The following is a 15820-nucleotide window of genomic DNA, read 5'->3' on the forward strand; positions in this document are numbered from 1 at the left end:
GAATAGCCAAACTACAAGCTCACAATGTGTGGCCATGAAATGATTACTATATTTACCCAGGGTATCTGGGCTAAGCTCAAGAACTTGTTTCCAGCCAGGCCCTGCTCATAGAACACATTTCATCATAGTGGTTCAATGCCTTGTTCAAGGGCACTTCAGCGGTGGTAATTTTAACGTGTCGGACCGCTGATTCGAACTGGCGACCTTCCGGTATCAAGACCGCTCCGCTATCCGTTCGGCCACCGCTGCCATTAATGCAACGCATTGTGAGCTTGTATACTGTATACTGCTATTTTCAAAAGATTATTATACATTTGAAAGCTTGAAATGGGACATTCTGCATAATTTTACTTTTGGTTCTTTAAGTACAATTTGAAGCCAGTACTTTAGTTATTTTTACTCAAGCACCTTTTGAATTCCAGACTTTTACTTGTAACAGAGTATTTCAATATTGCAGTAGTGATACTTTTATTTAAAGGACCACTTCACTTCACTTTTCAACCTATCTTCATATAATAGGTCCCCACTAATAATCATGATAAAATGGCACAATTTGTTTCTACTCAGTCTGTGTCTCATAGGAGGGCTGTGGGCAGTTCAGAAACCCGTCAGCCAGTGACATCATCGTTAGGCAGATTTTGTTTTAAAGGGATAGTTCAGATTTTTTGAACTTAAGTTGTATGAAATACTTGCCATTAATATAGTGGTTGCAACTGTATTAATTGATTGCCCGAGTCCTGTGGTGGGAGTGCTGCTCTGGTTTTGGTGAAATATCAAGTAGTTCCGGTCATTTTGTGGGGGGCACTGGGGGCCACGCAGTAAAAGTAAATTAATCCACAAAACTAACGTAATTTGTATTGTTGACCTATTTCTAAAATATTAGTGCAACTTCCGTTCTTTTTTTACCCCTCTATCACACAGAACTATGTTTTTTGTGTCCATATCACTACGCCCAAAAAAATAGTTCCATGTGATAGAGGGGTCAAAGTTGAACGAAAGTCGCGCTAATATTTTAGAAATAGGTCAACAATACAAATTACGTTCGTTTTGTGGATTCATTTACTTTTACTGCGTGGCCCCAGTGCCCCCCACAAAATGACCGGAACTACTTAATATTGACCAAAACCAGAGCAGAACTCCCACCATGGGACTCGGGCAATCAATTAATACAGTTGCAACCACTATATTAATGGCAAGTATTTCATACAACTTAAGTTAAAAAAATCTGAACTATCCCTTTAAAGGTGTAATGAAACGGAAATGGTGGACATTTTATTATGAAGTTTCAAACGGTTTCAAGTTGAAACACCGGTCTGAAGTTTCTGAACCAATCAGAGCGTCGCATCCCTTCAGGCGATGGGACGGTAGCTAGGGAGTGTTGCTATGCTATACGCAGCAGCGTGGTGTGTGTTTGTTTACAAATGAAATAGACGGCCAAACTGTACCAGTTTACTGTTATGTGGCTTATTTCTACCCTATAATGTTTTCAGATACATATTTTAGCGTGATGATTAAGTTGAAACCGAGTAATACACTGTCTGGATGTTATCTGGAATGGGAATAAAAACGGAGGATTTCTGTAATCAATAGCAGCTGTGCTGCACGGATGCGCACATATGGAGAGGATACGGGTGAGCTTCATTTTTATTGGCTTTTATCGATGTGGGCCTCGACACGTCATCACGCAGCACGTTTTCGTTTTCAGGAAGTAATAAAAAAAATATTTTTATGGACTTTTGATATAAAAACACACAAAAATGAGAATTTTCCCATTTCTTTGGCATCCATTGTTAGGTATGCTCATATGATGACCACGGAGATGGTCTAAAAGTGTGAAAAACGTATTTTTCATTTCACTACACCTTTAAACAATATTTATTTTACCAAAACGTTTAGATTTTTATTATCGTGAGAACCATGGCTTCCTTTTTCGCATTGCAACTTTTCAGGGCTAGAAAGCCTGCAGTTTTTATTAGCTTGGATTCCCCATCGATGATGTCACTGGTGGCCGGGTTTCTGAACTGCCCACAGCCCTCCCATGAGACACACAGAGTAGAAAAAAATGGTGGTATTTTATCATGATTATTAGTGAGGACCTAATATATGAAGATGTGTCGAAAAGTGGTGAAGTGGTCCTTTAAGTAAAATAAAAATAAATAAAATGGGAGCACATTTTCCACCACTGCTCAAAACCACCTAAATGCATGAGTGCTGTCTCAACTAGACTCACGTCTTGCTGGCCTGAATGATTTACAGCCGTGCAAATCTTCATATGAGCTTAGTTGACCTATAACCCAAGAGGTGTGCAAATACAGCTCAGCCGAACCCTTGCTGTGTCTGGGCATGAACCTGCTGCACAAACCACTCCATGGTACACAGCACTATGTGGTGATGTCATTGCTGTGGGTGAGTAGGTTATGGCAGTTAGTTAGGAACACGTTGATTTTGCCCCCCTCTGGCAGTGGAGTTTAGTTACACACAGAAACAAAACGTAGCTTCTCCAGAGGGAATCTCAGAAAACAGCAAATTACCGTACACGTGTCAGGGATTCCATTGCATCCCAGTTTTACTGTATGGAATGCAACTACTGAACCTTTGACTAGGTTATTATCCCCGAAGGCATGGGGAGAGAATGTTTTGCACTCTGTCCGTGTGTGTGTCCGTCCGTCTGTTACCAGCTAATCTCCGGCACCGTTAACCCGGTCGATGCCACATTTTGCACACGCACTCCCTGGATTCCAACGATGAACCTCTGCCCCAAATTTTCCAGAACGGCCTGTTATAGCGCCACCAGGAGGCCGACTTTTGAAAAACCTTTTTTTTTATATTACTCCTCCAGATTCTGTCCAAAAATCCCGCAAATCGTTACACACCATCTCTATAGTCATGTGTTCAAGCCGGATCTGTCCAATATTTCATATTCCATCTTAATTGGCTAACAGTGGCTTTCAAAGTTTGCAGGATTGGCACGTTTTTAACAAAAAGCCTCAAATCATGAACGCAGCGTGCAATTTACTTGAAATCTTTCACAGACTTTCTTACTAGGCTGAGGAATATATCACACCCTTTTCGCATTGGCCTGTTAGAGCGCCACCAACAGCTGGATTTTTGCAAAACACATTTTTGGAACAAAATGCCTCAAATCATGAACGCAGCGTGCAATTTACGTGAAATCTTTCACAGACTTTCCTACTAGGCTGAGAAACATATCCCACCTTTTTCACATTGGCCCGTTATAGCGCCACCAACAGGTGTTTTTTTCCAAAAATGCCACAAATCATCCAATTGCCATCCAAGGCGTAAGAAGAAATGGCACCCTTTTCACATTGGCCTATTATAGCGCCACCAGGAGGCCACAACCTGACCTGCCCTGGTGTAGACCTTTCCCACGAGGGGCACTTTATCTATTGTTTTTGTACGTTTCTGATGTTTTTGTTGGAGGAGAGAAAAGTAACTGGTTACATGACATTCAATGGTTGCATGGTGGTAGGCTGAACACAACGAATGCTTCTGTAAAAAACCAAACAATAAACATTTATAGATAATATCAAATATTCCTTTCCTAAATCCCCCACAAGAATAATAAAAAAAAGAAGTGTCAATAAAGAATCCTCGCTAAAGAAAATATTCTGATGCTCTTCTTGGAAAGATTGGGGGATTTTCCCTCTTTTTGCAGAGGCTGTCCGGTCTTGTACCGGGGTCTTAAGACCCACCTCAGGGTGACACCGGGGTCTTAAGACCCACCTCAGGGTGACTCAAAGTGAAAGTGTTCTATCTCTATTCCGCAGGCAGTGAGGCCTCAGTTCAAAAAGTTTCTGAAACTCTGACTGACTCCATTATTTAGAGTGAAGGGTGAATGTAGCCTACACACTTGCATGCACACAGACCCCCCCCCCCCCCCCCCCCCTCCCGCACGCACGCACGCACGCCCTATGGTTGCATCACTCAAAAACCTAATAATTATTGTTTTAAAAGCAAATGTATTTTTTTCTGTACTGTAGCACTTTGAGATTTATTTCAAATGTAAGGTGCAATATAAATAAAATGTATTATTATTTTTTCCAATCAGCTAGATTTGTGGTTAACACTAGCATGTCTCACTAATTCCTTGACTTGGAGAGACTTTTGTTGGAAAAACCAGATTAGCTTCTTTATTACTCCAAAACAGAACTTGAGCCATATGTCAAATCGACCGGCGCAGACACTGACCTCATCAACTATGCAACATTATTGATCCCAATATTGGTCTCAATAAATTCAGACACACTGCATTGCAATGCCTCTTTGCCGTTACTTCACTGTCAGCCTGTTATTCGCTCTGTCAGTCAGTTCTGTGCGCCAGTGTCGTTTGCTTAGTTTGCCATGGATTCTACTTTAGCATTGTTATTATTTTTACTTTGCAGACTATATGCAAGGGCCAAGAACCTCCTTCCTATATGAGTTGTTCACCAGAAAATACATTTTCATTTCCACAATGCTTTAGAAATAGGCCTAGTGTAAAGAAGTTATGGTATTTATAATATCCCTTCAGATGCATGATGATATCAAGTTATGATAACCATCTGAATCATTCCACTATTCTCAGGCGGAGGGCGGATATAAAATCAGGGTACTTTATTACATTTTAAAACACCAACATGTTCCGCACACACACACACACACACACACACACACACACACACACACACACACACACACACACACACACACACACACACACACACACACACACACACACACACACACACAGAGAGGAGGCCTTTCTATGTTTCACCAGTTTCAATTGAAACGGGCCTCCACCCTCAGGGGGGCCTCCGAGCTCCGACTGACCGCCAGGCATCAGTCGGATGCCTTGCTCTCTCCCACGCTGTTAAGTTACACCCATTTCCTGTTAAATTAATAGCCTAGGTAAAATGTGCGGCATTGGGAGGTAAAGGGGAGACACTTGTGAAGGGACGACACGATGAGGAGAGGTGTTGTTGCTGCGTAAATGCACACAATATTGAACAGTCATTGTATGAATATGCCTGTATCAACTCAATGTGCCTGTATCAACTCAATGTGCCTGTATCAACTCAATGTGCCTGTATCAACTCAATGTGCCTGTATCAACTCAATGTGCCTGTATCAACTCAATGTGCCTCAACTCAATGTGCCTGTGCCTGTATCAACTCAATGTGCCTGTATCAACTCAATGTGCCTGTATCAACTCAATGTGCCTCAACTCAATGTGCCTGTATCAACTCAATGTGCCTGTATCAACTCAATGTGCCTGTATCAACTCAATGTGCCTGTATCAACTCAATGTGCCTGTATCAACTCAATGTGCCTGTATCAACTCAATGTGCCTATAGCTGTATCAACAGGCAACAGAAGAAATGGAAAGAAGGGAGCAGCATGATGGTAAGCAGACTGGGAGTGATGAACAGGATGGACATTGAGCAGCAGCTCTATATGCGTCCCTGAAGGCTGGTGGGGTAGCGTAGTAGCCTGGGTAAACCCACTCCCCCTGCTGGACAACATTTCATTCTGCCAGGAGGGTTGCATTCTCCCCTCAGGCAGAATGCAAATCTGGCGAGGGGGGAGGGGTTTACCCAGGCTAGTAGTTTAGTGCAGGGAAGATCTCCCATGGTACAGTGGAGGAGGTTGCTGTGCGTGCGTGCGTGCACGTGCGTGCGTGGCGTGCGTGCACGTGCGTGCGTGGCGTGCGTGCGTGCCTCCACACGCACGTACAAGAGTTGAAGACAGAGAGGGAGTGAAGACGGAGAGGGAGAGAAAGAATGAATAAAAACTTGTTGGATGATAGTGTGATGACCCATCTTGTTTGTGTGATGTTGCTGTGTTCTGATAGTGTTGTTCTCTGTCAATGTGTAGGAAGAGGGGACCAGCCTGCAGGGGTGTGCCTAGAGGAAGAGGCACACCTGACTCCAATCTGGCTAGGAGTATTTAAGCAGGCTGGTCAAGGCCTTTCTCCCTCTCTCCCCTGCCGAGGAAACATTGCTTGTTCTTTACTCCTTTGAGTTCGTTTTGACCTAAGTTACTGCACTTGCACATACACTACACTTTCACACATCCACAAATGCACTACACTACTGATCCAACTGATGACTCACACCCCACTTTAAACAGTAAAGTAGTGTTTTTTGGCATTTACTCCTGTGTGTCGTCTCCCATATTTGTCATGATTGAGTCCGTTCATGACAATAGTTGATTAATGTGCATTAGGCTAACCAAATCAATGATCAAAAAAGTTAATCTTTATCTTATATTATTAGTAATTAAGAAATACTAGATATTTTAAATACTGCAAATCCAATCACAAGTTACTGTTGTCAAAGTCAAAGTCGTACGATTAATCACACACGTTATACCGCAGTGAAATTTGTTCTCCGCATTTGACCCATCTCTTGGAGCGGTGAGCCGCAGCGTGTGCCACGCTCTGCAATCATTAGTTGATTTGATCCCCAAAACAACCCATTGATGCTGAGTGCCAAGCAGGGAGGCATTGGGTCCCATTTTTACAGTCTTGGGAAAATTCAATAAAATCTCAAATTTGTAAATGCTAGGGGTGCACCGATGCATCGGCCGACAATCGGTAGGGGCCGATGTTTGCCTTGTTAACTGCCATAAAAACATTTTACTGCCGGTAAAAAACATGACTTTCACAGATGGCCGATGGTCTGCTCTGCAGGCAAATCTGGTAATACACCCTCGTACGGAGATGTCTATAGCGGCTGCGTGTCGCTCAGTGTACAGTTGGGTGCCACCGATATTGTCCCTTATCATTTGACCCATTTAGGCCTGACCTCAAAATTAAAAAAAAAACTTCTAAATCCTCCAGTTTTCTGAAATAAATATTTTCACGATTTTTCAAAAATAGCAGACCTACAAGCTCGTAGCGCGCCACTCGGTGGCGCGCTATGAGCTTGTAGATCTGCTATTTTTCAATAGCTAAATTATAACATAATGTTTAAAACACCAAAAGGGATTCCCGCCCAAAATGGGTTAACTGTCCTTTTGCGCAGATCACGCAAACCTCAGCAAAAAGAACAAGGACAATATCGATGGCCTCCAACTGTATGTTATAATCATGAGTTGCCCATGTCTGTGTATACTCCAACTTGAGATACAGTGTACTTGATATGTATTGTGTTTGTGTACTGCCTGTACTGTAGCATACTTTATAGATAGGCTACGAGAGACATCTCGGTGGCAGCAAGGTCAGCCTTGCACGTTGCACGTTATTCTGTCTCATATATCTTATTGTCAACGTCATTATGATCCAGCACTATATGTGACCAGATTTGACTGAGAGACTGCCATCGCGCAAATTCCAGCTTTTCACCAGAGGAGAAAAACTTTTTTTTAATTTTTTTTTCCCAAAATGAGTTTATAGCACAGGCAGAATCTTCACATACTAGAGCATGTCTGAAATAAGTGTCAGAGCTGAAATCGACATGTAAATATGAAATAAATGCTTAAACATGTAGCTAGGTGTAATGTTAGAGACCACAGAAGTGAACATTTCAAGCCTGTTTTCTCAACTCGCTGTTTTCTGCAAGACATTACTCTATAAGCCATATCTCCAAAACTGGTGGGCCAAACTGAACAACCAATATGTCAATTTGAAGCTATGATTCCCTGCTTTCATGAAAAACGAAAATTCAAAAAAGTCCCTCAGTCAAATTTAGTCACATATATGTTCCTGTTTGTGTAATAAACTTTGTGAACCTTTAGCGTGATACTGTCTCGTGTCGCGTTATTGTTCTCCCGGGCCCGCCACCGCAGTCGTACCAAAGGAATACGGATTATCACACACCACCCAGCCTGCACACACTACCTGTCTGTCAAACCAGACGAGGGTCCAGTACTTAGAGAGATGTTACAACAATTGGTGTCGAGAAGTTGGATACCCAGAGTCACTTTATATTTTATTCTTACTAGAGAATAAGTGCCTCTCCTCTTGCCTGGTAATTCCATGTTTTATAGGTTGTAAAAGCAAGGTTTATTCTTAGTTAAACCTTGTCTGTTGTGTTCCCACATTTTTTACGCTTCCAAATTTCACTGACATAGACCCTGTTAGTTAGTTTGTTTTAAAGTGACTGGTATAGTTTTAGTGACTTGACAGAGTTTGGATAAAAAGACTGCTTTGTGTTTCAAGCAGCGAATATGGTCTAAGTCCATATTTAAAGCCTAACGATTGGTTCGTTAGCAGGACAGAATTATTCTGTTGTTTCATACACTGCTTCTTGTATAGTTGACAGTGGCCTAGTCAGGGACAAATTAGCCATTGGGCCAGTGGGGCTGTGGCCCAGGGGCCCTTGGCTCTCAGGGGCCCTTCAGGGAAATTGGACCGTGAGGTACTAGGTTTCACGTCCTGAAAAGGGCTCCTGGGGCCCTTCATTGGCTGTTGTTTTTGTTAAATTTAGGTTAAAAAGATGATAAAAACACGTGAAAACACGAAAATGCGCTAAGGGGGCCCTCGTAGGGGTTAATCCGTCCCTGGGCCTAGTGATGTCTCCCATGCTAGGTTAAGCTGGGCGATTGCTTTCGTACCGCACAACAGCTGTGTGTTTTCCCTGTTGTTTTTGTTCTGTTGCAGATGTTGTCCAACAGGGTATGATTTGTGACATCACATCATACTGAGCCTGTGGTGGTGCCTTCTTTTCCCACAGCATACACGTACTGTATTAGTTTTGTTTCACTCTGGTCATTGTCTTAAAAGTCACTGCTAGATAGAACATTCGGTACCCATTTTAAGGTATCATTTTTCAAGGGCTGGTGTGTGATAATCCGGTTGAAGCATTCCTTTGGTAGGGCCCAGGAGAACAAATAACGGGACACGAGACAGTATCACGCTACAGTTCACAAAGTTCATTACACAAACAGGAACATATCAGGCACGTGCAGGGGGGGGGGGGGGGGGGGGGGGGGGGCTAGGGGGGCTTGAGCACCTGCCCTTTTGCAGAAAGTGCCCTTTTTTTTTTTGCCACATAAGGACATATGGGGGGCCAATACGAGGTTATGTGGGGGCCAATAAGGGCTTGTGGGGGGCCAATAAGAGCTTATGTGGGGGACCAATAAGGGCTTGTGTGGGGGACCAATAAGGGCTTGTGTGGGGGGCAAATAAGTGCCATTGGCCCTTCAAGACGAACATTTGACAAGTAATGATAAATTCCACTATCATAATGAATTATCTTTTAATCTGCCATCAGTCAGTTTTAGTTTCAGACTAATGAGAACATATTGCTTATTTTACTGTCCAATGACATGAAATGGCACAAGGGAAGGACTCCACAAAAAGACCACCCCCAAAAATCGCATGTGCCCTTTTCTGGGGTTTGAGCCCCTGCCCCCCCAGTGCTCTCTACACGGCCCTGGAACATATATAGTGCTGGATCATAATGACGTGACAATAAGATATGAGACAGAATAACGTGCCTACTGCAGCAAGGCTGACCTTGCTGTCGCCTAGATGTCTCTCGTAGCCTATCTATAAAGTATGCTACAGTACAGGCAGTACACAATACATATCAAGTACACTGTATCTCAAGTTGGAGTACACAGACATGGGCAACTCATGATTATAACATAACAGACAGGACAACTTTTTTTCCTTTTCAGTTTACCAAACAATAATCCACAAGTTAGTGATGGTGGAATACACTTGCGCAGCGCGAGGTAATTAACGCCAGCTGCAAACGATTCGGTCTTTGATTGCGTGATTAACGGATTATATAAAAATCTTTTTGGGCCAAATAACAAATACAATAATAACAAGTAGGCTACTCGTCCGTATAAGCGCCCATCATGGGCCTTAATTTGCAAACTTAGTCGGGCTCATTTATATTACCGTATACAGCGTGTTGAGTTTTTTATTTTCAATTTTCCATGGGTGTATAAGTCATAGAGTCAGAGAAAAGAGAGAGATGGTAGGGTAAGCACTAAGCCCTGTTAGCCATGCAGCCTATATTTCATGAGCTGTGGTGGCTTGTTAGGCCTGCACTCTCTCAATTAGGGATTTTCCCAGTGGTTAATTTCACTGATGTGTACAACCTTTATTCAAATAGTTGCAAATGACTGAGCACATGTATTTTTGATCTATAAGGCCAAACCTCATTTGAAAGAATATATTGATGAATATATATGACAGCCTTTTAAAATCTATGTAATATTAGAATTTGACACAGCTGTTTGCATGAATCTGGGTCAAATCAATTAAGCAGCGGTAACTGCCAATATTAATCCATTTTTGGGCGGGAACCCCTTTTGGTGTTAGCATTATGTTATGCTTTAGCTATTGAAAAATAGCAGATCTACAAGCTCATAGCGCGCCACCGAGTGGCGCGCTACGAGCTTGTAGGTCTGCTATTTTTGAAAAATCGAAGAACGACTGACATAGAAACATAGCTTTTTCAGAAAACTGTCAGGATGTAGAAGACATTTTTAGAATCTGATCTCAGGTCAGAATGGGTTAAATCAAAAAGACTAAAGACTTTGCCTGCTATGTATGTTTATCATACCTTTTAAGTTTGCACTAAAAAACATGCTCGACAGGAACTGTAGCCAAATAATGGCCCGGTGCAGACCGGTGCAAAAATAAATAACGGCCTACTGCAAATAGCAGCCTAGTTCCTTATAAACGACGGGGTCCAAATCGATTTAGCATATTAACAGCCCGGGCTACCATTTGGAAAAATACGGTATACAAACATCGGCATCTGTGACTATCGGCTATCGGCTAGATTGTTTTTTTTTAACATCGGTATCGGTATCGGCCAAGAATTTCCATATCGGTGCACCCCTAGTAAATGCTCATGTGATTAGTGTGACCCCTACTTCAGTCAGTGAAATCCTTAAGATCATCGTTTAATCCTTAAAAAAACAAACAAAGGCCAAAATTTAAATTTATAGGGCCCCTCCCTGACCTTAGTGTTCTGGACACAGGACACCTTTTGGGACAGGTTGTGAACAACAGTTTCACAGGATTAGGGGTGTGCGCGTGTGCGCGCGTGTGTGTGTGTGTGTGTGATGACTTTCCTGCAGGTATTTGGCCTTTGTGCCCTCAAAAAACCCAAACACCAAAGGCCAATTGTCCGTGCACCTAAAGTGACGAAATTCCAGGCCTGATGAGGAGATAACAGCTTTTAAAGGATTAACAAAACGGTTAGATAATAAAATTATCAATTAGCGTGCGTGCGTGCGTGCGTGCGTGCGTGCGTGCGTGCGTGCGTGCGTGCGTGCGTGCGTGCGTTTTACCTTGTTCCTACAGCAGTCTGGAGCAGGGTGCACAACCCTGACACAAAAAATATGGTGGAGATGAGCTGGCTCTTAGCAGCGTTGTTGTCGCCGATGCAGAGAGGCTCCGACAGAATCAGGGGGATTGCAATGATGCCTCCAAAGGCTAGTATATAGTGCTGTGAAAACAGATAAATGACAATAGTATGTTTTCATGGAGAAAATATAGGGAAGACAGAAGAGAAGTCTTTATTTTGGTCACTATCTACATCAGGGGTTCTCAACGTTTTTGGCCGGGGACCCCCGGAAATGCTTTGGCAATGTCTCGGGACCCCCGCCCGCCCCCTCCCAACCCCCAATATAAATTGACTGCTACAATAACCTTAAACCATTTTGGGCGGGAACCCCTTTTGGTGTTTTAAGCATTGTTATAATTTAGCTATTGAAAAATAGCAGATCTACAAGCTCATAGCGCGCCACCGAGTGGCGCGCTACGAGCTTGTAGGTCTGCTATTTTTGAAAAATCGTGAAAATAAAATTTAAAAAAAACTTTTTTTTTTTGGAAAATAATTTGGGGACCCCCTAAAATAATTTGGCGACCCCCCCGAGGGGTCGCGACCCACGGGTTGAGAACCCCTGATCTACATCTGTATCTGTAGCTGTAACATAATTAAGCTTGCTGGGAAAAGCAAGGCACTATTGCTGCTAGGGTTGCGGGTTCTAATCCCGTGTAATACCTCCGCAGGTATATTAGAGTTAGGAGCAGGCACCCATTCTCAGAGTGTGTGCCTTACAGACTACAGTCATTCTTGTTTAAATGAGAAAAAGAGGTTGCGCATCAGCAATGGTTTTCAGTGGAGTGCCAGACCCAAATCCAGTATACATCAAAAAACAGGAATAATAAAAAAAAATCCAAAAAGGTAGCACATCCAAAAATTAAACAAGCGGTGGACAAAGTACTCACATTTCCATTTCTTTATTGGCACACACCAAAAAGGAACGCTTACGTGTTTCGGCTATGCAGCCTTCATCGGCCTTCATCGGCAGCCTTCATCGGCTATGCAGCTCTGATGAAGGCTGCATAGCCGAAACGTGTAATGTTTGGGTGAATGGTAAATGGTGCATTTATATAGCGCCTTTATCCAAGGCGCTTCACATAGATTGTGCATTACATTCACCCATTCACACACACACATTCATATACTGATGGCAGCGGAAACCATGCAAGGTACCAAGCAGCACATCAGGAGCAATTAGGGGTTCAGTGTCTTGCTCAAGGACACTTCGACACTAACTCTGGGGGAGCCCGGGTTCGAACTGGCGACCTTGCGGTTACCATCTGGAAACTCTACCCCTGAGCCACTGCATGTTTGAAGCGTAATGCCACTGCAAAGCAAGGCTGTAACACCAGTTTTTAATGTTTTGCTTATCTAATGCCAGGTGGTTTTTGAATGGATGGATGGTTTTATGTGTAAACCTCTGTGACAACTTACAAGTACGTGGGCTGACAAATTGCCTTGCAAATTGTAAATCTGACAGTGGACTAGTCACGAAGATGTTGTTTGAATAAATTGTGCTGGACACACGGATTACCTGGACCTACAGTGGGGTGCCACCGATATTGTCCCTTATCATTTGACCCATTTACGCCTGACCTCAACATTTTAAAATATCCTTCTAAATCCTCCAGTTTTCTGAACTAAATATTTTCACGATTTTTCAAAAATAGCAGACCTACAAGCTCGTAGCTTGTAGATCTGCTATTTTTCAATAGCTAAATTATAACATAATGTTTAAAACACCAAAAGGGGTTCCCGCCCAAAATGGGTTAACTGTCCTTTTGCGCAGATCACGCAAACCTCAGCAAAAAGAAAAGGACAATATCGATGGCCTCCAACTGTACTGTACGAGGAGAAAATGAAAGGAACAGAGAGAAAAGTAACTTGAGACAGATGTTCAGATTGATGGGGTATTATCAAATTGACACCGTACAGAAATCAGAGGAAAACAGCCAAATGCATTCAAAACCATTTCTGAGAGTTTTGGGAGAACAGGGCACTCAACTTAGCGTTGCAGGTAGGTCTAGGGCTCACATCTTCACCGATTGTCCCGTCTATATTTGAGCAGATTAAGCTTGACCAGTTTTTTGAGGGGCGCTAGCCCCTCCTACATATCCAACTTTTGGTGTCTGTCCACAAACTTTGTCCTACACAAACATTAAATTCCCATTGACATGAATGAATAGAGAATTTTACGTCATAGTGTCTGAGCAAATAGACATACTGTCTAATTTACGTCATGATGATAAGAGCGCCCCCTCACTTCACATGGGTGTGATTTTTTTAGAGCGTAAAAGGATTACGTTGATGATCCCATTTTATATAATTGACCCAATTTGTGCCCAAGACGTCTCCAGACGTCCTGGGAATTTAAAAGCTTTAATGATGGAGAATTCCGTCAGAAGTTGACAGTTTTTCTGAAGTGAAGGCAGAAAGTATCCATCTAATGCAATTACAGTCAGTGGTGGAAAGTAACTAAGAACTTTTACTTAAGTACTGTACTTAAGTACAATTTTGAGGTATTTGTACTTTACTTGAGTATTTCCAACTTCCAGTACTTTTACTTCTACTCCACTACATCTCAGAGACAACATTTTTACTTTTACTCCACTACAATCATTTGAAAACCTTAGTTACTAGTTACTTTGGAGATTTTGATTTTGATTAGAAAACATACATTATTCATTTTGGCCATTTGAAAATAGCAGATCTACAAGCTCACAATGCGTCGCGACGCATTGTGAGCTTGTAGATCTGCCACCGATATTGTCCCTTCATTTGACCCATTTAGGCCTGACCTCAAAATTTTAAAAAATCCTTCTAAATCCTCCAGTTTTCTGAAATAAATATTTTCACGATTTTTCAAAAATAGCAGACCTACAAGCTCGTAGCGCGCCACTCGGTGGCGCGCTATGAGCTTGTAGATCTGCTATTTTTCAATAGCTAAATTATAACATAATGTTTAAAACACCAAAAGGGGTTCCCGCCCAAAATGGGTTAACTGTCCTTTTGCGCAGATCACGCAAACCACAGCAAAAAGAAAAGGACAATATCGATGGCCTCCAACTGTAGCTCCGAGATGAGGTCACGAATACAAGCCCACCGTAGAAACGGCGCATGGTTTCCACAACTTACGCTGCTTACCCTTTTCTGCAGATTGTATCCAAAAAGTGAAGGTCCGATAACGAGCTAAACTAAATTGAGGTTGAAAAGCTTTAGCGCCTCGCCGGCGCGAATGTGGAATTAGATTTTCCAACTGACTTCAGTTCAGTCGACATGCACACGCACACGCTCAACTTCTTTGGAAAAACATGGAAGCGGCTGAATAAACAACCGATTTAAACGCTCGTTTCATGGCGGAACTTGGATTTTCTTGGCCGCTAGTCCTAAATGAAATTTAGTTAAGTTATCGGACCTTCACTTTTTGGATACAATCTGCAGAAAAGGGTAAGCAGCGTAAGTTGTGGAAACCGTGCACCGTGTGTGTGTGTGTGTGTGTGTGTGTGTGTGTGTGTGTGTGTGTGTGTGTGTGTGTGTGTGTGTGTGTGTGTGTGTGTGTGTGTGTGTGTGTGCGCTACACAAATTATCACCTGTCATTCCTATTATTACCCTCAGAAGGTCAAAATGCCTAAGTGATAATCTGGCAGTAATACAAATGTTTTACACCTAAACTGTAATCCTGGGCGCTACTCTCCCTCTGCCAACCTGGGGAGAGACCATGCTTCCTTCAATGCGCGAGGAGAGAGCAGGCCGCTTCTTATATAACAGGGGGGAATTTCCCCGGTAGGACTTAGCGCATGGAAGGAGCACGTTATTCCAACCAGTTCCTTTCCCCTTCGGGTGCAGTACTTAGTTTAGACAGTTTTTGGTTTAGACTAGTCATTGGTTAGACCAGTCATTAGTCCTACAGCTACAACCTCAAACCCTCACCCTAAACCTAACCTCCCACGGGGCAGCACACCTAAACCTAACCTTAACCCATGTCTAACCAATGACTAGTCTAAACTAAGTATGCACCCCTCCCCTCCATAAGGCTCCACCTGATGGAGCGCCTCTGTTTTGTGTGAGGGTACTACCTACCCCTACACTAGGGGACACAGGGATAAAATGCAAACTCCACACAGAAAGGCCCTTTCGCCATCCCCCACTTAGGGCAATAACTGTAATCTTGAGAATCTTACAGTATATCAATTCTGAACTAAATCATCATCATGTGTTCCATTTTATGGAATTGTATGGCCTTTACCAAGAGACAATTGACCACGGAAACGATGTGTTGTATGAATTTAATCACCACAACATCATTAGAGCTGCTACCTGGGACCTGAAGGTTCCCAGTTCACTCAAAGGACCTTTAACTGCTTACATGGTGCGTGCGTGCGTGCGTGCGTGCGTGCGTGCGTGCGTGCGTGCGTGCGTGCGTGAGCCGAATGCGAACGGAAATATAAGCCTGCATGGGTACTGAGGCTTAGCCGGGCCTAGCAGGGCTGTACTGAGGCCTAGCAGGGCTGTACTGAGGCCTA

At 42.9% G+C, this 15820-nt stretch overlaps 1 protein-coding gene across 1 annotated transcript in view; it reads right to left on the reverse strand.

Annotated features, from left to right (window-relative positions):
• Window positions 1–15820, reverse strand: part of LOC306923816 (solute carrier family 23 member 1) — a 253967-nt gene that overhangs the window by 86843 nt on the left and 151304 nt on the right. The window contains exon 6 of the mRNA XM_079502136.1: window positions 11260–11417. Coding sequence (XP_079358262.1) covers window positions 11260–11417 — 158 coding nt within the window. The remainder of the gene's footprint in view (window positions 1–11259; window positions 11418–15820) is intronic.

This window comes from Electrona antarctica (assembly GCF_951216825.1).
Source record: "Electrona antarctica genome assembly, chromosome: 5".
Taxonomy (NCBI): Eukaryota; Metazoa; Chordata; class Actinopteri; order Myctophiformes; family Myctophidae; genus Electrona; species Electrona antarctica.